The sequence below is a fragment of the Chiloscyllium plagiosum genome, unplaced genomic scaffold, assembly GCF_037043375.1.
Source record: "Chiloscyllium plagiosum isolate Xiang-an unplaced genomic scaffold, Cpla_swu_hap1 HiC_scaffold_25, whole genome shotgun sequence".
Taxonomy (NCBI): Eukaryota; Metazoa; Chordata; class Chondrichthyes; order Orectolobiformes; family Hemiscylliidae; genus Chiloscyllium; species Chiloscyllium plagiosum.
The window spans coordinates 9,852,947-9,876,364 of NW_028270163.1; the positions used below are offsets into that span (position 1 = coordinate 9,852,947).

Here is a 23,418-nt window from a genome sequence, read left to right on the forward strand (position 1 = left end):
CTGTCCACTTCATCTACTTGTCAATGTCCTTGAGGAGGAAGTCAAACTAAAGAACAGATAACTGGCATTCAAGATGTGCAAGTTCTCACTGTCCAAATGTGACCACCAGTGGGTAATATGCGCAACAGAGCTCAAGTGTAACTTTCCCCTTAACAATCCCATGGGAAGCAAACACTAGCAGATGGGTGCACAGTAGTTAGCACTGCTGCCTCACAACGCAAGGGACCCGGGTTCGATTCCCGCCTAGGGCGACTGTCTGTGTGGAGTTTACACATTTTCCCTGTGTCTGCGTGGGTTTCCTCCCACAATCCAAAGATGTGCAGGTTAGGTGAATTGGCCAGGCTAAATTGCCCATAGTGTCAGGTGCGTTAGTCAGAGTTAAATATAGGGCAGGGTAATGGGTCTGGGTGGGTTACTCTTTGGAGGATCGGTGTGGACTTGTTGGGCCAAAGGGCCTGTTTCCATATTGTAGGGAATCTAATCTAATCTACTCCCCCATCCTAATTTACACCTATCCGATATAGAGCTGCCTTTAATGATTTACAACCACCCAATGTAAACAAGCCATCCAAAGAACACTCACTAGGTTTTGTCCCTGGCGTCATCAATTGTCTGATGATTTGAGGATGGCATCTAATATTTTTCTGCCAGGACTGGACTGACCAATTATTGATCACAAGTTGTTATTAACGTGGGGAAAGACACGCCATGAGGTAGTAGGACCAGATTTCTTTTGTTTCCTTTCCCTCTCCGACACTGCTCTGTTTCAACATTAATATGTTAAGACATGGAGCTTGATGCAAGTCGACGGATAAGTTGTTTGAGTAATTAGTAGTGAGCTTCTCCCAGACGTTAATATCAATACTACCGCACTTCAAGGAGAGTTCCTGAGTGACCTGCAGCTGGTCATCTCATCAAAGATCAACTGCCCTCTGAACGAGCCTCAGTCAAAACCAACATGGCCAACATAGAGAAACAAGATCTCCATTGGTGAATGGCTGTAGGATCATTTCTCATTCTGCATTGAATGTACAAGGTACTCTCACCATCTTCAGTTCTACAAAAATGAAATTGGCTTGTTGTTGGATTTTGCTTCGAGTAAGCAATGTCAGCCCACACCTGGTCAGCCACATCTTCCATCCTGCCGTACTTGTTGAAGGAGACACACTGGAATATAATGCAGATTTCCACATTGATTTACACACATTATAATTAACACAAGCCCAATTTATCCCTTTCCAATTTGCCCTTATCCAATTTACTCTGGACTGAGTTAACCCCCATCCAAATTAACCTCCATTGGTGCGACCCTATGTTTGATTTATACCTGCCTGATGTATATTCATCCAATTTACCCCCACCCAATGTAGCTCCTGGCCAAATTCCACCTGCCCTTTTACACCAACCCAATTTACACCTATATGACTTACAAGCAGACAATGTACCCCACCCACTTTTTACCAGCCCCATTTGCACCTGCCCCACTTATACACCGTCCCTGCTTCACACCTGTTTTCAAAGCATATCTGTCCGAATTCACACTCCTTTCTGATTTACCCTCATCCACAGTATGCCCCTCATAACTTACATTCTGCCTGCCCTCACCAGCAGCCTTCCCCCATCCTCGCAGGGGTCTGGGATCCACCAATGATCCTTAGCCTCTGGTGATGATAAGCCAGCTGCAACCATTTCCTTCCTGGAAACTATTCTGACCTTCTGACCTCTGATTGACCTGCAGCCTCTGCCTCTCGGGTCCTTGATCTGGCAAAAGCCTTTCACTGTACAGTAAAATGACTGAGTCCAGCTATTGTCATATGAGAAGAAATGGGCCTCTCTTTGGCTCTCCAACATGTGACGGAAAACACCATCAGCTCCATTAACTACAGCCCAGGGTTAGGAAACAGATCGTCATATTCTAAGTGACTTATGGAACAGGCTTGTGGGTGGAATGGCCTGCCATTGTTCCTGCCTTCCAGCAGCACTACGCTCAGAAGTACCAATGTCCTATTGGATTGGAGATTTTCCAATGAAATTATCTTAATCATTTTTTTACAAGCAATTTGCTCACAGGGCTTAGACATAAGGAGATCAATTATGCGTCAGATTCCAGACTGAACAGTGTAAATAACCTGCCTTTTTTCTAAGTTGCTGTCTGACAGCTCCTCTGTGATCCAATCCCATAAATGTCAGGTTTTTGAATAACGTGGTGGACAGTCACAGCCTAACGTCCCTGCTCCGGCCTTCACTCAAGTCTAACACATTGACTGCCTACTCATTCTGTTTTTCAGGGTTTCGATGATTTCATCTTTGCATTTTTCGCGGTGGAGATGATTGCCAAGATGGTAGCTTTGGGAATCTTTGGCCCGAAATGTTACCTCGGTGACACGTGGAACCGTCTTGACTTTTTCATTGTTATTGCCGGGTAAGTTCTCTGAGCTGATTGGATCTTGGCTGTTGCCTTCTTGTTCATTGAGTGTCTTATAGAATAGAGCGGTGTTAAAGTGCATTCTGTTAAAATTTTTTTGTTGGTGTGAAATGTTCTGGTTAAATATCCTGCTGTCATTTTGTTGGCTCTTTGTCACATGCACACTTTCAAGACAAATTCATCAGGACTGATTGCGAAAGATGACACTGCCCTAAGATATTGATAAACTCACGCATACGAACAAATCCACTCCACAGTCATCTCTCTGGAAGTCTTTGCATGGGCTTGCACTTTAATTACCACACCACTAGACAATCGTACAAGGCCCAAGAATTGTGACTGCTGCACTATCAGTTATAAATGCAGACCGTGTTAAGTGGATAAAAGTGCTGTGTGACATAAAAATTATCCCCTCTTTCAACTCAAGTAGCTCCAACAATTCATCAAGTCCATTAACTTAACAGTCAAAGCTGACTTCCAAGTGTGTGTTTTTTTTCTTTTAGTTAAGGGAACTAATCTGTCCAATCCCATTGACAAACTTGACAAACATTGCCCTCCTCTCTTACACCTTGTTGATTGCGCTTCAAAAAGTATCTTATTGGTTGTAAAGCATTTTTGGAATGGTCCAAGTGTGTTATAATGAGAATGGATGTGTTAACTGTGTATCATGATGCCACAGAGACCTGCAGTCACATGCAACAGCCTGCGAAGTAAGGTTGGAACAATGTGCACTGGGAAAAAGTGAACCTGCAGAGAACTGTGTTATGGACAAGTAAAAGCCAAATACTGCAAATGTTAGAGATCTGTAATAAAGATGCAGAAAGTGCTGCAGTAACTCAGCAGATGCAGCAGCACCTGTAGAGAGAGAAAGAGAGTTAACGTTACAAATCCAGAATGCCTCTTCTTCAGACCCCTGCACTTCTCGAACACTTCCTATGTTATGTGCAAAGATGGAAACAAAACAGTTTGCAGAACCAACAAGAGACAACAGTAGTAGCTCTGAGAGAGCAGGAAACTATTACAGGCCACAAAGAGACGTAGATAACTAATGTGTGAACCCTGAGCTGCAAGTATTTTGACAACACAGGCCACTAAAATCCTCAAGGTGCTGCAGAAAATGAAAGCTTCCTGTTTCAATATAATGTTCCAGTCAGAAGAAAATTATGTTCTCAATGGTAAATTCTTTGGTACGGATGTAATTGACTTGGGACTACTCACTGGAAGTTAGAAGAATGAGCGTTGATCTCATTGAATCATATCAGATTCTTAAAGGGCTTGACAGGGTGAATGCTGAGAGGATGTTTCCCCTCGTGGGAGTGTCTAGGAGCAGAGGGCATCGTTTCAATATAAAAGGGTGCCAATTTAACACTAGGATGAGGAGGAATTTCTTTCTGTCTGAGGGTTGAATGTCTTTGAAACTCCTTGCCACAGAGCGCTGTGGGAGCTGAGTCCTTATGAATATTTAAGGCTGCGATAGATATGTTTCGGACCCAGGATGATTCTGTACGGCTTGGTGAATGGGCAGGCATTGTACCTTCTGCCTTTATACAGGAAAGTACCAGAGAAAGAGAAAACTAAAGCAAGAATGTGTAATTCAGGGCGCCACAGAGGGAATGGTCACTCGAGGAAGTGGAAGTGGAAGATGTTTTTGATCGTGCACTCACGTTGTTCTTACAGAAAGGCCAAAGGTCATCAGGGACTGATGAGATTAAACAGGCAGGCAGCAAAAATCTGTCACAGTTGTGAGAGCAATTAGATGGGCTCAATGTTGATGTTTTTGAATTGGGATAAATCCCCTCAAGGTCCTTGTTGATTGTAACCAAACAGAAATCCTCAACTGAGGAAAAGGAAAGGGATATGTTTCTGAAGGTAGACGCACCAATTTAGTTTCAGTGCAAATAACAAAACTGGGAAAACAAGATGGAGTGGAATGTGGATTAGAAAGGAAGCATATTCCACGCAGTTGTGGAAGTGCAAAGCCCATCACAAGAGATAGAAATATTAAGTGAGAGAGAGAGAGAGAGAGAGGCTGCACCCATCTTCACTCCACATTCATACACTTTTCCTTCCATACATCACAGAGGAACAATGTAATGCATTGAAACTTATTTTTAACTCTTATGAACCAAAGCAAATTAGTGAAAGAAAGAGTATTTGGTTTATAAACAAAAAACAGAAATTACTGGGAAAGCCCAGCAAGTCTGGCAACATCTATGGCGAGAAATCTGAGTTAACGTTTTGGGTTCAGTGACCCTCCCTCAGAACTGATGGTAGTTAGGAGAAAGTTGGTTTATGTGCAGAAGACAGGGTGAGGGGAGGGGGTAAAGAGTAAACGGTAAGTGGAGATACAGCCCAAAGAGAGAGAAGAACAGGTGGATAGACAAAGGAGTGGATAACAGTCAGCCTAGGAGAATGGATGTAGTTTTGCTCGCTGAGCTGGAAGGTTTGCTTCCACTAAAGCATGAATGAATGGCTGCTAATGGGGACTGTTAGTGACTAACAATGGGTAGTGTGTAATAGCAGACCATGTGATGACCAGGCCTGGTGTGTGGGGGTTGGGATAAGGACATCGGATAAGATCCCTCAAGCCCTGAAGTTGTTTAACTGGATATTGAGTCCAAAGCCTGTGGAGTTCTCAAGCAGAAAATCAGCTCCCAGCTTGCACTGAGCTTCGCTGGAGCACTGCAGCCAGCCTGAGACAGAGATGTTGACTAGGGAACAGGGTGGGGGTGTTAAAGTGGCAGGCAACTGGAAGCTCAGGGTCTTTTTTACAGAGAGAACATAGATGTTCTGCAAAGCGGCTATCCAGTCTACGCTTGGTTTCCCCTATGTAGAGGACACCACATTGTGAGCAGCGAATGCTGGAGACTAGACAGTGTGAAGTGCACGTAAAGCGCTGCTTCACCTGTAAAGTTTGTTTGGGCCCTTAGATAGAGAGGAAGGAGGAGGTAAATGGGCAGGTTTTACACCTTTGAGTTCAACAATTTTAGGGCTTTAGGTACTTTCTCCCATGTCCTTACCCCAACCCCCATACACCAAGCCTTGCTCTCACATGGCCTACTATTACACACAACCCATTGTTAGCTTTTTCAGCAATTTCTGTTTTTGTTTCTTGATTTCCAGCATTCACAGTTCTTTTGTTTTTTATTTAGTATTTGGCTTATGACCATCACTGATGTGTGATATCTACCACCCACCTCATGCCAAGCTCATTTTTCTCCACTTGCTGCTCAATTACTAATCTGTCGGTATTCTGTTGCGAACAATGCATGAATTGAATCGCCATGAACCGCACTTGGATACAATCAGTCCCACAAGTGCCTCACTGAACTGTAAGCAGTTAACATTTGCAATAGCATTCATTTTGTGGCTCTCTTACCTCGCAATCAAACTCTGTCCTTTTTTGGCAATGAGAGGCTCCCTCCATCCACCTGTCGATTCCTTTCATTATGTTATAAACTTGGATCTTATCCCGGATTCTCTATTTTCCAATGAGAACAGATGTTGTTGTCTAATTACATTTACAAAAAAAAATGTTCATTTTCTAAGGTTTCCCTTCAAGTGATTGACCACATATGTTCCACGTGCCTCTTGTTTGAAATAATAGAAGCCTTGTGATGTGGGAAGTGTGAAATCTCTTTCCCCATTCTCTCCCATACCTATTGGGGAGAACAGAAATGGAAAGGGATGGTTTAAAATGAAAGAAACCACTGTCACAGCTTGCTCCAAGCCAGTAATGACATTTCCTCTGCTCCTGAAATTCCAGCTTAAAACTCCCTTCAGTCACATTAGGTGCATTTATAATGTGGCCTCAATGTGTTGATTGTATATCTCTCTGATACACCTATGACAAGTAGTAAGAGAAGGAGAGTGCCCAGTCAGCCATACATAATGCAAAGTGATTTCCCCCAAGCTATTATTGCATTTCCATGCAACAAACCAGGATAGGGCTTATACAATTAATAGTAGGGCCCTGGGTAGCGTTGTAGAACAGATGAAATTAGGGAGTCAGATACATAATTCTTTGAAGTTTGCATCACATATGGACAGGGTAGTTAAAAAGGCTTTTAGCACATTTGCCTTCATTGCTCAGTCCTTAAGTATAGGAGTCGGAAAGTCAGGTTGAGAATGTACAGGACATTGGTGAGGCCTCTTCTGGAGTACTGTGTCACCCTGTTATAGGAAAGATATTATTAAACTCGAGAAGGAGAAATTTGCCAGGATGTTGCCAGGTATGGACAGTTTGAGTTATAAAGTAAGACTGGATAGGCTGGGACATTTTTCACAGGAGCATAGGAGGTTGAGAGGTTTATAAAATCACACAAGGTACAGATAGAGTTGGTGGTAGTTTTCTTTTCCCTGGGAGGGATGATTTCTAGACTACGGGCATATTTTAAAAGTGAAAGGAGAGAGATTTAAAAAAGATATGAGGGGCACATTTTTTACATCGAGGTGGTTTGCATCTGGAATGAACTTGCAGAGGAAGTGGTGGATGCAGGCATGGTTACAATGTTTAAAAGACAGTCAGATAAGTACATGCATAGGAAAGGTTTCGGGGCCAGGAGAGGGCGAGTTTAGTTTGGGATTATGTTCAGCATGGACTGGTTGGACCGAAAGGTCTGTTTCAGTGCTTTATGACTCTACTGCCTCTGGCAATCATTTACAAACTGTTCCACAAATAACTATCTATGGGAGCAAAAGTGGAAAATAAGGAGAAACTCGAAGCTGGTGTTGATACTCCACACATACTGCCATGACACTCCGAATTCACTTTGCGACATTAGTGTATCTGCCCTTTTTTCTCTCTTGTACATTTATTTTGCACTTCTCCTTCGTGCTTAATTTGTTCAGTTCAACTATTCCACAAGTGAGCAAATTCCACATTCTTGCTGGGAATTCCCGACTGGATTCATGGTGACTATCCCATATTTATAGCCTTGGACTTTTCACACATGGAATCATCTTCCCTGCAGTCACTTATCACAATTATAAAGACCTCTACTATGCTGCCACTTAGTCTTTTCCCATCTAGAGAAAAGCAATACAAACTATAAAGTCTTTCCTTATATGTACAACCTTTCAGTTCTGGTTCATCTTTGCAAATTATTTTCACTCCTCGCCCAGGCAGGTAACCATGTGACATTGTGCAGTGACCTGGTCTCATTGACTGCTGTCCTTGCATTGCATTAACTTTTATAATAAATCCTTCAGCAGAGGCTTCATTCTTCAAAGGAACAAAGCAGCTTGTGTGATAATAAGGCTGTGTGGTTCAATATGAGTAGATCAAGAACATCTGCATATATGCGATCCGAAGGCATTTGAGCATGAGGAGATTTAATGAACATTCGGATGTAGTTCAATACACCAGGGCACCAAACAAATAGCTTTGTTCTGCCTCTGTGTGGTTGGTGAATGTGGGTTTTTATTGTACAGTCAGCTATTAGCTTTTCCGGGAATTGTTTGTTGCCATGAAATCCTACCACTAGAAGACAGTAACTCTACAAGGCAGAAAGATAAGCATATTAGCACTGCTACTTCACAGCGCCAGGGACCCGGGTTCGATTCCCGCCTCTGGCAACAGTCTGTGTGGAGTTTTCACATTCTCCCCATGTCTGTGCGGGTTTGTTCCGGGTGCTCCGGTTTCCTCCCACAGTCCAACGATGTACAGGTTAGGTGAATTGGCCATGATAAAATTGTCCAGAGTGTCCAGGGATGTGTAGGTTAGGTGCATTAGTCAGGGGAAATAGGGCAGGGGAATGGGTCTGGGTGGGTTACTCTTTGGAGGGTCAGCATTGACTTGTAGGGCCGAATGGCCAGTCTTTACACTGTAGGGATTCTATGATTCTATGATAATGACAAGAAACAAGAGTAGGCCATTAAGCCCATCAAGCTTGTTCCACCATTCAATATGGTCATGGCTGATTATCCAACTCAGTCCCCAGTTCCCACTTTCTCCCCATACTCTTTTGATCCCTTTAACCCTAAGAAGCATATCTAACTCTCAGAATCATGGACTCGCTACAGTATGGAAGCAGACCATTTGGCACATCGAGCTCACATTGACCCTCCAAAGAGCAACCCAGCTAGATCCACACCCTACCCTATAACCCTTGCTAATCCAACTAGTCTGCACATCCCTGAACACTATGGGCAATTTAGCATGGCCAATCCGCCTAGTCTGCACATCTTTGGACTGTGGGATGAAACCCACGCAGACATGAGGAGAATGAAATCAATGCTGAAATTGAACCCAGGTCCCTGGTGCTGTGAAGCAGTATTGCTAACCACTGAGCCACCCTTCTTAAAAGCATTCAATGTTTTGGTCTCAACCTCCTTCGGAAAATACCACAGGTTCACCATTCTCTGGGTGAAGACATTTCTCATCTTAGTCCTACCCTGTCTGTGACCCCAGATACTAGATTCCCCCATTCTCAGGAACACCCTTCCAGCATTGACACTGTTAAACATTTACAGGTTTCTATGAGATTCCTTCCCTTTTCTTCTAAACTCCAGTGAATGTAGTCCTAATGGATCCAGTCTCTCTTCATTTGCCAGTCCTGTCGTCGCAGAAATGTGTCTCGGAAACCTTTGTTGCTCTCCCTCCATGGCCAGAGCATCCTTCCTCAGATGAAGAGACTAAAATGCACACAGTACTCCAGGTATGGCCTCACCAAGGCCCTGTATTAGACAGAATAACTCAATGAGAAAATCCAAAATCAAAAAGGTCTCTTCATACTTGTGCAGTTTGATTGTAATAATTTATGCATTACTATCCCTTAATGCCACCTAAGGTTCAAGATGGCAGCTCACCACCACCTTGTTGAGGGCAACTGGGGACAGGCTCAGCCAGCGACACCCATGTCCCATGAGTGAATAAAAAATGATTTCATTCGATAAGCAGTTGACCTTTTATATGAGGAAAAGATAAACTAATTGGTAATGTTGAGAAGGCAATGCAGAACATAAGAATAGTTCAATAGATAAAGACTAAAATCCACCAAGCGCTCCTCCTATCATCCTGGCTTCCACATATGATGCAACAGTCGGAGTGTTTTTGGCAATTATTCGACAAGATCTTGTGATACAGTGTGTAACAGCCCTGTATCTGGGTTAGAGGTTCCAAGTCCCGGTGGGCGGCACGGTGGCACAGTGGTTAGCACTGCTGCCTCACAGCACCAGAGACCCGGGTTCAATTCCCGCCTCAGGCGACTGACTGTGTGGAGTTTGCACATTCTCCCCATGTCTGCGTGGGTTTCCTCCGGGTGCTCCGGTTTCCTCCCACAATCCAAAAAATGTGCAGGTTAGGCAAATTGGCCATGCTAAATTGCCCGTAGTGTTAGGTGTAGGGGTAATGGGTCTGGGTGGGTTACGCTTAGGCGGGTCGGTGTGGACTTGTTGGGCCGAAGGGCCTGTTTCCACACTGTAAATAATCTAATCTAATCTAAAAAAAGTCCCACCTCAGGACATGATGCCCATTGTGTCCTAATGACAAACAGGTTGATTGCCAATCTGTAAATCCTTCCAACACACCAATGGCAGGCAGTGAGAGCAGGAGAGCTTACTAATCAGCATGTGGTAGCTGTACCACAACAGCGTCTCTATGTTAAAAGGTACCATCCAAAGGTACTTGCAATGAGCAAGCATCACTGTAAATGCAGTGTTGAGAGAGAAGGCAGCAAGTTTAAAAAAAGTATAGTGTTTTGAAGAATGAGAGGCGATCTTATTGAAATGTACAAAATTCTTATATGGATAGAGTAGATGCAAGTTAAAATATTTCCCACTTTTGAGACGACTGGAACTGGCAACACAATTTAAAAATAAATTGGGACGCCATTTAGGAATGAGATGAGTAGAATGTCTTTACTGAGAGGCTGGCGAATTCTCAGACCTCCAGCCCATGTCTATAGAAGCTCATTTTTTGAGTATAATTAAAGTGGAAGTTGACAAATTTAACATGGTAGTCCAGGGTGTGGTGCTGGAAAAACACAAAAAGTCAGGCAGCATCTGAGGAGCAGGAGAATTGACGTTTCGGACATAGGCCTCTGATGAAGGGCTTATGCCTGAAACGTCAACTCTCCTGCTCTTCGGATGCTGCCTGATCTGTTGTGCTTTTCCAGCACCACATCTCAACTCTGATCTCCAGCAACTGCAGTCCTCTCATTCTGCAAATTTTACATGGCATAAAGGGTTATGGAGATGGTTTGGGTAAAAAAATATTGATCAGCCACAGGATTGCAAACTGGTGGCACAGGCTCGACAGGCTGAGTGGCCTACTCCTGTTCCTATGTTCCTGTTCACTTTTCGTAGGATTACCCCACAAGCATGCACATGTCATTGCGATCAATCTCCATGAATTAGACTTGGCCATGAAACAAGGAAAACCTCAGTGTTGGTGGTTGTGGGTGTCATTTGGAACGCTGAGTTAAACTCCAGAACGCTAAGGAAGGATGGAACTGGAGCCAGTGTTTTCACACTTTAATGTGATGCTTTTCCAGAACTGCACATTATATTCATAGTTGAACAGCCTCTCTTTCAGCCCATGTCTACTTAGAGGGGCACAAGTGAAATCCCAGGCAATGTTCTGCTTATGAGTAAACAGTTCATATACCTTTTGTACCAGGAGGTTCTTGTGACTGAGTGGTAATGTTCCTACCTCTGGCCCAGTTGCATTGAGCCAGATATGTGTGATTTCATACCCGAGTGTGTTGATTGAAAGATGTTTTCACAGTTCATACAAAGTCATCTGTTCCTCAGTATGTTACACACACCACATATCGTGCTTCAACTTATTTACATTCTGCATTCCAAAAGTTATTACTGAAAGAAATTCACTCTGATTTGCAATCGTTTCAATGGTAAAGGAGTGTGTGCTTGTGGAGAATCATGATATTTCTTGATTGATTGATTTATTGTCACTTCTACCGAGATACAGTGAAAACTTTGTTTATGAGCAGTATAGGGAAATCATAGCAAGCAAGGACATGCAGACTTCTTATTTTCCATTGTATTGAAGCCGTAGCTTTCCGATTAGCACTTCACTTCCCCTCCCCATACCCCCTCTCAAAAGTGTTGTACTGGGAAATCATTAATACCAGCTCCCGTTGTTCCCTCTGCCTCACTCTCAGCATTTGATTGTGACTGGGTGGGATATTTGGGGAGGGGAATGTTGGTGGGAGTTAAGAAAGAACAACAGCCGCCATGAAGGTGAGGTATTCAGACAACACAGCCCGTCGGTTTTCTGTGTTTAACTGTAATACAGTGAATGTCATTTGTGTCTTTGCATTAGATTCTGGTTGTCTACAGTCATTAGTGGATAACCAAGAAAAGGTTTGAGGGATTCAGTTCCTTCAAATGTTGTCTCAATTAGGGCGTAACATTTCGAGAAACTGAACTGAACATATGTGGCAGTAGCTGCGTGCTAAAAAGTAATATTTCTTTCCTTCGTCTTGATGATTTTCAAACACAGCTATAGTAGGACAGGAAAAATAGCCCTGTTGTTCCTTTCAAGAAGTAATTGTTCAGCACCTTCAATGCCCAGGATGTCTATATGACCGGCCAGGATAACCATGTGTTCTGGCTTTATCCAGCTCTGACATCATTTTAATGAGAGGCTGCATGTTTGTACTTCGTGAATGTTTCCCCTTTTCAAAGTCTTCTCGTCACCTGCTTTGTATTAAATACAGCTCCTGCTGACCAGAATGTGCTGCTTTGAGCTTGGATTTTGACAAGAGAAGGTTTTCTAACTTAATCAAATTCCATTGTGTTCTCTTGGCAGACACGACCTCACACCATTCGTTTCTCATTTAATCCCCCCCATCTCTCAATCCCTGATATCTTTACATAGAGTAAGCATCTCAGTGGACACTGTACTAGTCACTTTATGAAACAAATATTTAAACACCTTTGATGCAAACTCTCTTCCTTTTATATGGTATTAATAGAATTGATGTAAATCTTACATGTCGTGTAAGATACAACTGAATTTATTGTCTTTCCAGGTAGTGTAACGTATCCTTTCAAAAAGTTCAAACATCAACATCTCATATAGGACGAAGGAATGATTTGGAGGAGCTGGTGTTGGATTGGGGTGGACAAAGTTAAAAATCACACAACACCAGGTTATAGTCCAACAGGTTTATTTGGAAGCACTAGCTTTCGGAGCGCTGCTCCTTCATCAGGTGGTGTGTGACAACCAACTGATGAAGGAGTGGTGTTCTGAAAGCTGGTGCTTCCAAATAAACCTGTTGGACTATAACCTGGTGTTGCGTGATTTTTAACTAAGGATGAAGAAAATGTACTTTCTCTGTTTTCTGGTGATGGGCCATCAATTAAAATTCTCACTGAGTCAAGAGGTTAGGAGTCTTTTTCTCCAGTGAAAGATAAGACCATAAGACATAGGAGTAGAAATTAGGCCATTCAGCCCATCGAGTCTGCTCTGCCATTCAATCATGGCTGATAAGTTTTACAACCCCATTCTCCTGCTTTTTCTTCATGACCGTTGAACACCTTAACAATCAAGAACCTACCCATCTCTGTCTTAAGTATACTCAATGACCTGGCCTCCAAAGCCTTCATAGGCAGTGAATTCCATAGATTCACCACTGTATGGCTGAAGAAGCTTAGAGTCATAGAGATGTACAGCATGGAAATAGACCCTTCGGTCCAACCCGTCCATGCCGACCAGATATCCCAACCCAATTAGTCCCACCTGCCAGCACCTGGCTCATATCCATCCAAACCCTTCCTATTCATATACCCATCCAGATGCCTCTTAAATGTTGCAATTGTACCAGCCTCCACCACTTCCTTTGGCAGCTCATTCCATACATGTACCATCCTCTGTGTGAAAAGGTTGCCTGTAGGTCTCTTTTATATCTTTCCCCTCTCACCCTAAACCTATGCCCTCTAGTTCTGGACTCCCTGACCCCAGGGAAAAGACTTTGCCTATTTACCCTATCCATGCCCCTCATAATTTTGTAAACCTCTATCAGGTCACCCCTCAGCCTCCAACACTCCAGGGAAAACAACCCCAGCCTGTTCAGCCTCTCCCTATAGCTCAGATCCTCCAACCCTGGCAACATCCTTGCGAATCTTTTCTGAACCCTCTCAAGTTTCACAACATCTTTCCGATAGGAAGGAGACCAGAATTGCATGCAATATTCCAAAAGTGGCCTAACCAATGTTCTCTACAGTCTCAACACGACCTCCCAACTCCTGTACTCAATACTCTGACCAAGAAAGGAAAGCATAGGTCTTTCCTTTAGTCTAAGGCTGTACCCTGGCCTCCTAGTCTCTCCAACAACCATCAAAATTAAGGGAAAATAGTAGATCACAGAATGATAACCGAGGATTAGCTTTTTTAAAGGAAATGAGGATAAAAAGCTGCATTAGAGGGATATGCAGGGTCATAAAGAAAAAGTAGGACAACTGAATGATTCTAGCACAGAGCTGACACAGTCACAATGAGTTAAATGGCATCCTCCTTGCTGTAAATTCCTCTGATGCTCTGAAACTAATAAGTGTCAGACTTTTACTGAGAGAATTGCTTCCCCTGCACAAAATTGTATATAACAGGAAGGGATGATCTAATTGTGCTGTTTAAAATGATTAGAGTGGAAGTTCCAGGATTTTGACCCAGCAGCAATAGAGAAACAGTAATATATTTCCAAACCAGCAACACTGTGTGAGCTTGAAGGGAACTTGCAGATGGCGGTGTTCCATCTGCTGTCCACTTCTTTGGGAGTGGTAGAGATCGCAAATTTGGGAGCTGACTGGTGAACTTGTATTTTGTAGATGGTACAGGTTCATACCACGTATACCTCAGTAGTGTAGTGAATGGATTTTGAAGGTGGTGGATAGGGTCCCAGTTAAGCAGACTGCTTTTTCCTGGATGGAGCTGAATTTCTTGAATGCGTTGATACCATTCTTGTCCAGGGAATTAGAGAGTATTCTAATCACCCCTCTGATTTGTGCCTTTTAGTTGGAAAGTCAGAAGGTGAGTTACTTCCCATGGAATTCCTAGCCTTCTTTTGTAGCCACAGTATTTACCGTTAAATGCAATGGTATGGGGAAATAGCAGGAGATTGTGTTGTTTTAAGGGGATTCACAATCTCACTTACCTTATATAGACAGTCAACGATGTGTGGCAATTTTCTAATAGTTTATTGAGAAACATCAATTGAAATGTGGTGCATTCACTATTGAGGTGAAGAAAGACAATATACGACCTATGGTGGATGAGGTGTAGAAACAGCACAATCCCATGTCCCAGTGGTCTTGAGGTCCTTCTGGGTAGCCATCACTGGTCTTTGATGGCAGCCATCTTTGTTCTTCCCTCAGGTTGATATAGGGGAACTCCTGGTCTTCCCTCAAGAAGATGATGGCTTGACTCCGTCCCCCTATCTCCCCACCTATCTCTATTGAAATATATTATTTTGGGGCTGGCCATCTCCTCTGTGCCACTCAGCTGTTTAAACCCTCATGACCAATGACCATGGGCAGCTAACCATGATGCCAAGAGAGCGTTGTCCCCTCCACCTGACAGTTTGCTTTCATTCCTTCAAAGAACATTACTTGCTTAATTTTCAGTGCTCCGCATAGATAACGGAGTCGGGTGGTACTTGATAGATCTTGGATGTGAGTCATAACCTCCATGATTCTTATGATTTCTCCTCTGTTTGCATATACTAGAGATTTACATTTACAGAAGGCTAGTTACTAATGTGACACATTTCATTGAGATCTCATGCTACACAGGAATGCTGAAGAAGGCAAGTTTAAGGGGAACACCAATTTCCAACCATTGGGGTAATTAATGAGCATTTAATGAGCCAGTAGTGCAAGCGTGATGGGCCGAACGTCCTCCTTCTGTGCCATAATACTGCTGCGATTCTGTGATTCTATATAACAGGCAAGTAACTAAGGATAAGGCTATCATAAGCCTTGCATTGTGGAATGAGACAGCTTTAATTAGTAACCTCGTTGTAATATGTCCACTGGGAACTAGTGATCATAATTCAGTTGAATTCCATGTTGAGTTTAGAAATGATGTACTCCAATCACAAACAAGCACCTTAATCAAACAAAGCTAATTACATAGGTCTGAAGAAATAACTGGCTAAGATTGACTAGGTAAATAGACTAAAATATATCGCCATAAATAAACATTGGGAAACATTTAAAGAAACAATTCAAAATATACAATGAAAATACACTCTATTGAAAAACGAGAAAGATCCATTTTGCATTTACTCAGGAAGGTAATGATAGTCTTTGATTAAAATGAAAAGCTTATAATGCATTAAATTACATCAAATGTTTAGAAAGGCAAATGGAATGTTGGCATTTACTGTGAGGGGAATGGAATATAACAGTAAGGAGCTTTTATCGCAGTGCACAGGGTCTCAGTGAGACCACATCTGGAGTACAGTGTAAAGTTTCAGTCTCCTTATTTGAAAAAAATGACATAACTGCATTTAAAGTAACTCAAAGAAAGTTCAGTCCATTTGTTACATGTGAACATATAAATATAAGAGAAGACCGTTGGTCCTGAAGAAGCTGAGGAGAAATTATGATGGTTAATGAACTAATAGCGGCGATATCGAACAAATATTTTGTTGTCTGTCTTCACAGTAAAAGATACGAAAATTAAGGAGGGTAACCTAGGAGACAAAAGGAGCAAGAACGTTAAGGTAATTGATATCAGCACTGCAGCTGGAGAAGAGAAACCAAAGTAATTAAAGCTCTAGCATTGGATGGTCTATATCCTAGGATGATGAAAGAAATCAACTGAGATAGTGGATGCAATTGCCAAAATGTTCCAAAATTCCTGGAATGCTCTGAACAGATCAGAAGTATTAATATAATGTGGTTGTGAAAGGAAGGATGGAGGAATAAGCAGGGACCTACTGGCTGGTTAGCTTGATATCAATGGTCAGGAGAGAGCTGCATCTATTCATCACGAAGCCTTAACAATGAAATGAGAAAATCGCTGGGTGATCAATATCAGCATGGTTTTACCAAAGGAAAATTGGGTTTGACAAATGGATTAGAATGTTTTGAAGATCCAGCTAAGAAGATAGATAAAGACGAAACTGAAGATGTAGTATACATCTTTTTCCAAAAGGCTTTTAGGAAGTTGCTACATAAAAGATAAATAGTGATGATAATACATTAATGTCGATAGAGGATTGGTTATTGGACAGCAAGCAACGAGTAGGCACGAATGGGGTGTTTTCAGGTTGACACGCACTGTCTAGTGAAATACCAGTGAGTGCTGAGGTCTTAGTTATTTGCCTCTGTATTAATAATTTAGATGGCAAAAGCACTGTATCTGAGTTTGCAGATGATACAAAGCTAGGCAAGCTGTGAAGATAATGCAAAGAGACTACAAAGTAGTATAGATGGTTAAGTGAGTGGGCAGGAAAATGCCAGCTGGAGGATAATGTGGGGAAGTGTGAGGTTATTCACTTTGGTCATAAGAATAAAAAAAATAAAATATTTGTGAAAGGTGTGAAACTTGGAAATGTTCCTGTTCACACATAAAGTCAGTATGTATACATTTGAGCAAAACTTGTATTGGCCTTTATTGCAGAAAATCTTGCTCCAATTGCACATGGCACTGATAAGACCACACTTGGAATGCTGTGTGCAGTTTTGTTCTCCATATTTAAGTAAGGATAAAAAAGGTAAAGTCGCCATAGTCCTTCTGGAAGAGTATTTAAGGTGTCAGAATGGAGATCGGGAAATGGAGTTAAGATACAACTCAGCCACGAGAAGTAGGCTCGATGGGGTGAGAGGTCACTTCCCTTCAGGGATCAAATTGCTTTCTGACTAAATCCAGCACAGTGCAAATGGCTGATTTATTGCAGCAGTGCTCTCCTCTCTGTTAGCAAATGAAACCTTGAGCCATTGAGCTTGGGTCCCTCTCTCAAGCTAAGGTTTGAGAACATGGCATCAGTATGTGGATTAATGCCCAGCTGCTCCTCACAGGTGTGGTGCTATTTCCCACGCACACTTGCCTGAGTAGCCCTTGGTTTTGGTGAATTTGACTGCCAGACTCTTGCCAGATTATGCCTCCTCACTTTTTCCCTGGTCGAACTACTGTTTTCGTAAGAGACTTTGCTTTTCACATCTGGATTTCATCAAAAACAATCGATTTTGACCACAACCAGATTTGAAAACAAACTCAAGCAGCACGAAGAGCGGTCTCAGGCGAAGGTGTTGTTAACCCCTTTGGGGTTTTCTCTTTCCTGCCACCCAGCAGAGCTTCAAAGGTGATGTATCTGTGAAATCTCAATGAGTGAATGCCCTTCCTGATATGTCATTGAGCCATGTGGTTCAGAAAGGAATTGGTGCAGTGTTCAGTCATTCACTAAACCAGACTGGGATAGTGAGAGGTCTGCTACAATTTCCTTCCCTGCTGGTGACATTGCATTTATGATTAGATTAGATTAGATTAGATTAGATTAGATTAGATTAGATTAGATTAGATTAGATTAGATTATTTACAGTGCGGAAACAGGCCCTTCGGCCTGTAAACAAGTCCACACCGACCTCCGAACAGCATCCCACCCAGACCCATTCCCCTACATTTACCTCTTCACCTAACACTACGGGCAATTTAGCATGGTCAATTCACCTAACCTGCACATTTTTGGACTGTGGGAGGAAACTGGAGCACCCGGAGGAAACCCTCGCAGACACGGGGAGAATGTGCAAACTCCACACAGGCAGTTGCCTGAGGCGGGAATTGAACCTGGGTCTCAAGCGCTGTGAGGCAGCAGTGCTAACCATGCCACCCACAAATAAAAAAAGGCCATTTGGCCCAACAAATCCACACCAACCCCCCTACACCTATTAGTCTACATTTCCCTAACTAATACACCTTACCTCCACATCCCTGAACACTATGGGCAATTTAGCATGGCCAATTCACCTAACCTGCACATCTTTGGATTGTGGGGAAGAAACCAGAGCACCTGGAGGAAGCCCACGCAGACATGGGGAGAATGTGCAAACTCCACACAGACAGTCGCCCAAGGCAGGAATCGAACCCAAGTCCCTGGTGCTGTGAGGCAACAGTACTAACCACTGAGCCACTGTGCTAACCCGACTGGCATTATGACTGGCGTTAGCTTAGACTAGATTACCTCTACCTAATGAAAACAGGTAATTTGGCCCAACAAGTCCACACTGACCCTCCGAAGAGTAACCCACCCTACCCTATATTTACCCTTGACTAATGCACCTAACACTATGGGCAGTTTAGCATGGCCAATTCACCTGACCTGCACATCTTTGGATTGTGGAAGGAAATTGGAGAACCCAGACACGGGGAGAATGTACAAACTCCACACAGACAGTTGCCCGAGGCTGGAATTGAACCCAGGTCCCTGACGCTGTGAGGCAACAGTGCTAACTGCTGAGCAACTGTCCCGTCCTGTGAGCTGTTCCTCAGTGGTAATACTCTGGGTCACTAAGACAGAGTTTAAGAGTTTGAATCCTGCTCCAGACATTTGAGCTGACAGTTATAGTATAGTGCTAAGGTAGAGTGCTGCATTGTTGGAAGCCAAAGTCCCATTTCCTTTGGATACAACAATCCCATTATGCAATGGGAGCTCTCCTTGGTACCCTGCTCAATAGTCTTCCTTCAAACCATTCATCAGTAAAAGAGGTTGTGCAATTCTATCACTGTGAGATCTTGCTGTCCGTAAACTGGACTTTTAAAAAACATGTCAATGACAACATGGCAAAAGGAAATGATTGGTGGAATAGGCGCTTTGGAAAAGCCTGAAGTGGCAAAAGGTAGAACATCAATGCAAGATTTTCTTCCTTTCATCATGTTCACTCAGCATGTTGTGTAATAGTAAAAAGATATGTTCAGATCCATGTTTAATTTTTTGAGTAAACATTATGGATTAAATTATTGGGAATACCAAGGGCCTAACTGTAGTTTAAAGCAATATTTCAATCTCACGGGTGTTCAATTTATGTCTTTTTCTTGTTGACATCCAGCTCATGAATTCCCTGGCAGCCATTCATTATCCTTCATTTAAACAAACTCTTTGGCCATTGACTGTTGTCTAAAATCTGTTAATTTTATCAACTACCCATCCTGATTGTATAACTGTTCTGATCCAAACAAAATAATTCCTGACAATGACACAGTGCCTCGTATTTGACAGCAACAGTAAACCCTGCCAGGTACTCACTGGTATATATACACTGTGTGATGAACAACTGGAGGGTGTTTTGCTTCTGGTCTCTACTGGCACAGAGATAAAAAGCCTTGCATTGATGTAGTACCCCTTAGAACCTCAGGATGCTGCAAAGAGCTGCTTTAGCCAATTAAAAGTGTGTTTTGAAATGTAACCACCGCTATTGAATAAATGAATAATTTTACTATCATGTATTTTACAGTAAAAATACAATAAAATACAGTGAAAAGCTTTCATTCATTGCCACGATTTGGCGCCATTTTGAATAATTTCAGAATAAGGGAAAAAAAGGTATAGCTTAAAGAGAGTCCATCAGTCCTGAGCTAACTCATTATCTTATGACCCCTGCACCATTATCCCTCCTCCACTGCTTCACTGCCATCTACACCAGATACAACCAACACTGAAGTCGCCAATCCTCAGGCACTATCTTTTGTCCCTGGGCCAAAACTCCTCTGCCATCGCATCACTGCCGCCTGCACCAGACCCACCAATGTCGGAGTCACGTCGCTTGCTGCTGGGCCCACCTCTTCAGTGTAGGACAAGCAGCAATCAGCAAGATCCCACGAATCAGCAAGGTGCTAATGATCACACAAACCATCTGTGAGGTGTTGGGTTCAATTTGATTGTGCCCGAGATAATTGGAGAATACTGATCTCTTCATTGAGTTTTGCATGGGATCTTACACATTCACCTGAAAGGGCAAACAGGGCCTCAGTTAATAGTTTGTTCAAAGGACAGCATCTCCATCTCACTGCACTTGCCCTGAAATGCATTGAAACATCAACCCAGGCAGTGTGCTCAGACACCCAGAGTGGGCCTTGACTAAGGCTTGCTGCTAGGCCAGCAATAGAATAACAGGCATTTCAGTCAGTTCTCAGGTATTGACACGTTATAGATCTGAATCTCAGAATAAGTCACGGACTTTAGCTAACAGATAACAGGAGAAAACTGGACATGAATTTTTTTTTTTAATTCTTTGCTCATGTTATTTTTGGCTTGTGACCTAATCTTCAGAAGGGCAATTTGTCAGTGGATTTTAAAAAAAAACCTTTACATGTGGAGAGTTTCCAAATTTCAAGTAACTTAACATTTTGACAGCATTTGAATAGGACTTCAAACCATGTGTTTTTCATTTTGTAAGAATGAGCTGTATTTTAGAGGGTATTTGCGTGACTGTTGTAAGGAAAGCACAATAATTTTCACCAGCACTGCAGCCTTGGCATACCAGACATCTCCATGCAGTGAGTCAGAGCCCTATCTGACATTGCCACCAAACAGCAAGACTCTCTGGAGGAGGCAGCCTCATTCCACTTCACTTTGGAAGCAGATTGCTTCTTTGCAAAACGAGAGTAGGACCATTCAGAAGCAACATCAAACTAAGGGTAACGGGGCAAAGATCGCAGGCCTCTCCGCAAGGTGGTGTTGAGGCTGCACTCTCAATTGAAGATTTCCAAACTCAATTTTCTTTCAGCACTTAAAGAATGTGGAAATAAAAAGCGTGGATGGAGTTAAGATACCAATCAATCACAATCTAACAGAACAGGCTGGAAGGTTTAAGTGACCTCTTCCTGTTCCTCTGCACCTAATTTAATTGAGTTTAACATTGGTGTGAATTGTTTTTGACAAAAAGAAATTGTGAAAGTCCGTTTGGATTAGCTGTGTTGTCTTTATTAGAATGCCTAGATTATGAACATAAATAATGAATCCCCTGAGTAAACAATGATTTGAGTGCACAGTGAATAGAATTGAGTAAGTAGTGAATTAATAAACAAACTATCAATCAGTGGGTTCAGCCGTAAAATTTCATTCTTCAAATGCTTTCCCCTAACCCTTGTCATCTCCTGTACACACTGACTCCCGTCAAAGTTTTGTCTGCTCTTTTCACCAAACCCAAATAGCCACTATGTTTTGAACCAGGTTTTAGAGTGTTAGCAGGTCATCCTGCAGCATTAGTCCCTCTCAAAAATGATCTGAGCATCTCCAATTTGAGTGCACCCAACCTGCCCAATATATCACACCATCTTAGAAAGACTGTGACGTATAGCATTCCCCCCCACCCCCTTTTTGTGATCTGGATCAGAGTCACTTTCTCACTGAGGAAATGTTGAGCTGGATGGAGCTTCACAGGAAGTACAACCAAAGAAGTATTATCATCAGATTCACTCGGATCCATTGAGAAAACTTGTCTTCATATAATAAAGGTGCAAAATGATAATGCCCTGCTTCCCCATATTGACTTGGATTGAAAAGATAGCTCCCCTTTAACCTCTGATCACACCAAAGCTGATCAGTGAATATTTCTGTCCCACAAGCCTGATTAATTGCCTGATACGGATTTTTAAATTATCATCGACAAATTTATTTTCTACATTAACAGCTCCTCCAATCTTACATTCCAGCAAGCAGCACCCACTTTCCTATCCACCTTATCATATGTCTAAACAGCTGCAAGAGACCCTTTGGAAGCCACCTCTTAAACGATACCTTCAAAGATTACCTTACTGCTTCCCAACAGCTTTTGCTGTCTACGTATGTCACTAGTAGATGGTGGGTGTGGTGGTAATGTCACTGTACCAGATTTGTATAATATATTAGCATTTTTGAATTTGGATTTTACAATAGAGCCAAATAGACTTTGGTCATTTCTGTGAAGGTAACTTTCTTTTAAAAGGTCAAGAAGTCATTTAGAATAGGGACCTAAGTGCATTATTTCCAAGATGGCTTCAAGTGTCTGTGGTGTTAAGAGCTGTGATATTTGTACTGCTGCGTTTTCAGATAGACCAGAGGCTACTATTTAGCTTTAGACTTCAGTTCATTTGACAAGAATCAGCACTTCAATTCATACCATTTTGTTTTTGCAGGCTAATCATGTTTTAGTTTGGGGGAACTAGATACTCGAGCTGAAATATTGTTCGATCATGGAATTTCTAAGTTGAGAGAGCTTTGCGTAGAACTTGTCAAGTTGATAGAAAACATATTTAGGCTAACAGAATTGTGCAAGCTTCAGAAAGAAATAATAAAGCTATATCAACATTCCAAGGAAAAAAAAACAGGTTGAGCCAATTATGTAAGAGATTAAATATTTGGGTTAGGAGTGATATTTCTCTGGGATTGAGTATCAATAAAGGTTAGTGTTGGGAAACAGATTAAAACTTTATTTTGCTGTTTGTGTTATGATCTTACCAACTGCCTCATATTCAGGTTTTTCTGTTTCTTTTGTATAATAAATCTCTGTTCTGTTGTTGAAAAACATCTGTGGCCTCATGCAAATATGATTCATTGACTAACCACAATGTTAATCAAGTGCAAAAACTACTCATATGGTCTAACAAGCTAGTTTTCATTCCCAGATTTGAATTGTCCAGTTGTACCATCAGCTGGGATCATAACAACTGGTAAATCAGTTGTCCTGAGGCCAATGCTAATTCTCTGGGGACATGGGTTCAACTCTCATGGGATCAGCTGGCAGATTGTACATTCAGTTAGTAGAAAGTTTGGAATGAAATCCTCTCTCAGTATTGTGGAGCATGAAATGTTCAAAAATTGACATAACACCCCATCTGGTTCACTAATGTTCTCAAAGCAAGGAAATCTACATCTGATTTCAGACCCTCAGCAATGTGTTTGACTCTTAATTGCCCTCCAAAGTGGCCTAGCAAGCTTGGTTCAAGGGAATTAGCCAATCTAATCGAAACATTGTTGGATCATGGAATTTCTAAGATGGTGTGGAACTCGTGAAGTTGATAGAACAGCAAAAATGTTTAGGCCATC

General features: G+C 42.2%; 1 protein-coding gene across 8 annotated transcripts in view; it reads left to right on the forward strand.

The window, feature by feature from the left end:
- Positions 1 to 23,418, forward strand: part of cacna1g (calcium voltage-gated channel subunit alpha1 G) — a 611,364-nt gene that overhangs the window by 312,901 nt on the left and 275,045 nt on the right. For all 8 annotated transcript variants that reach the window (XM_088000446.1, XM_088000447.1, XM_043714394.2 and 5 more), the window contains exon 3: positions 2,289 to 2,422. In XM_088000446.1, the coding sequence (XP_087856572.1) occupies positions 2,289 to 2,422 (134 nt within the window). The remainder of the gene's footprint in view (positions 1 to 2,288; positions 2,423 to 23,418) is intronic.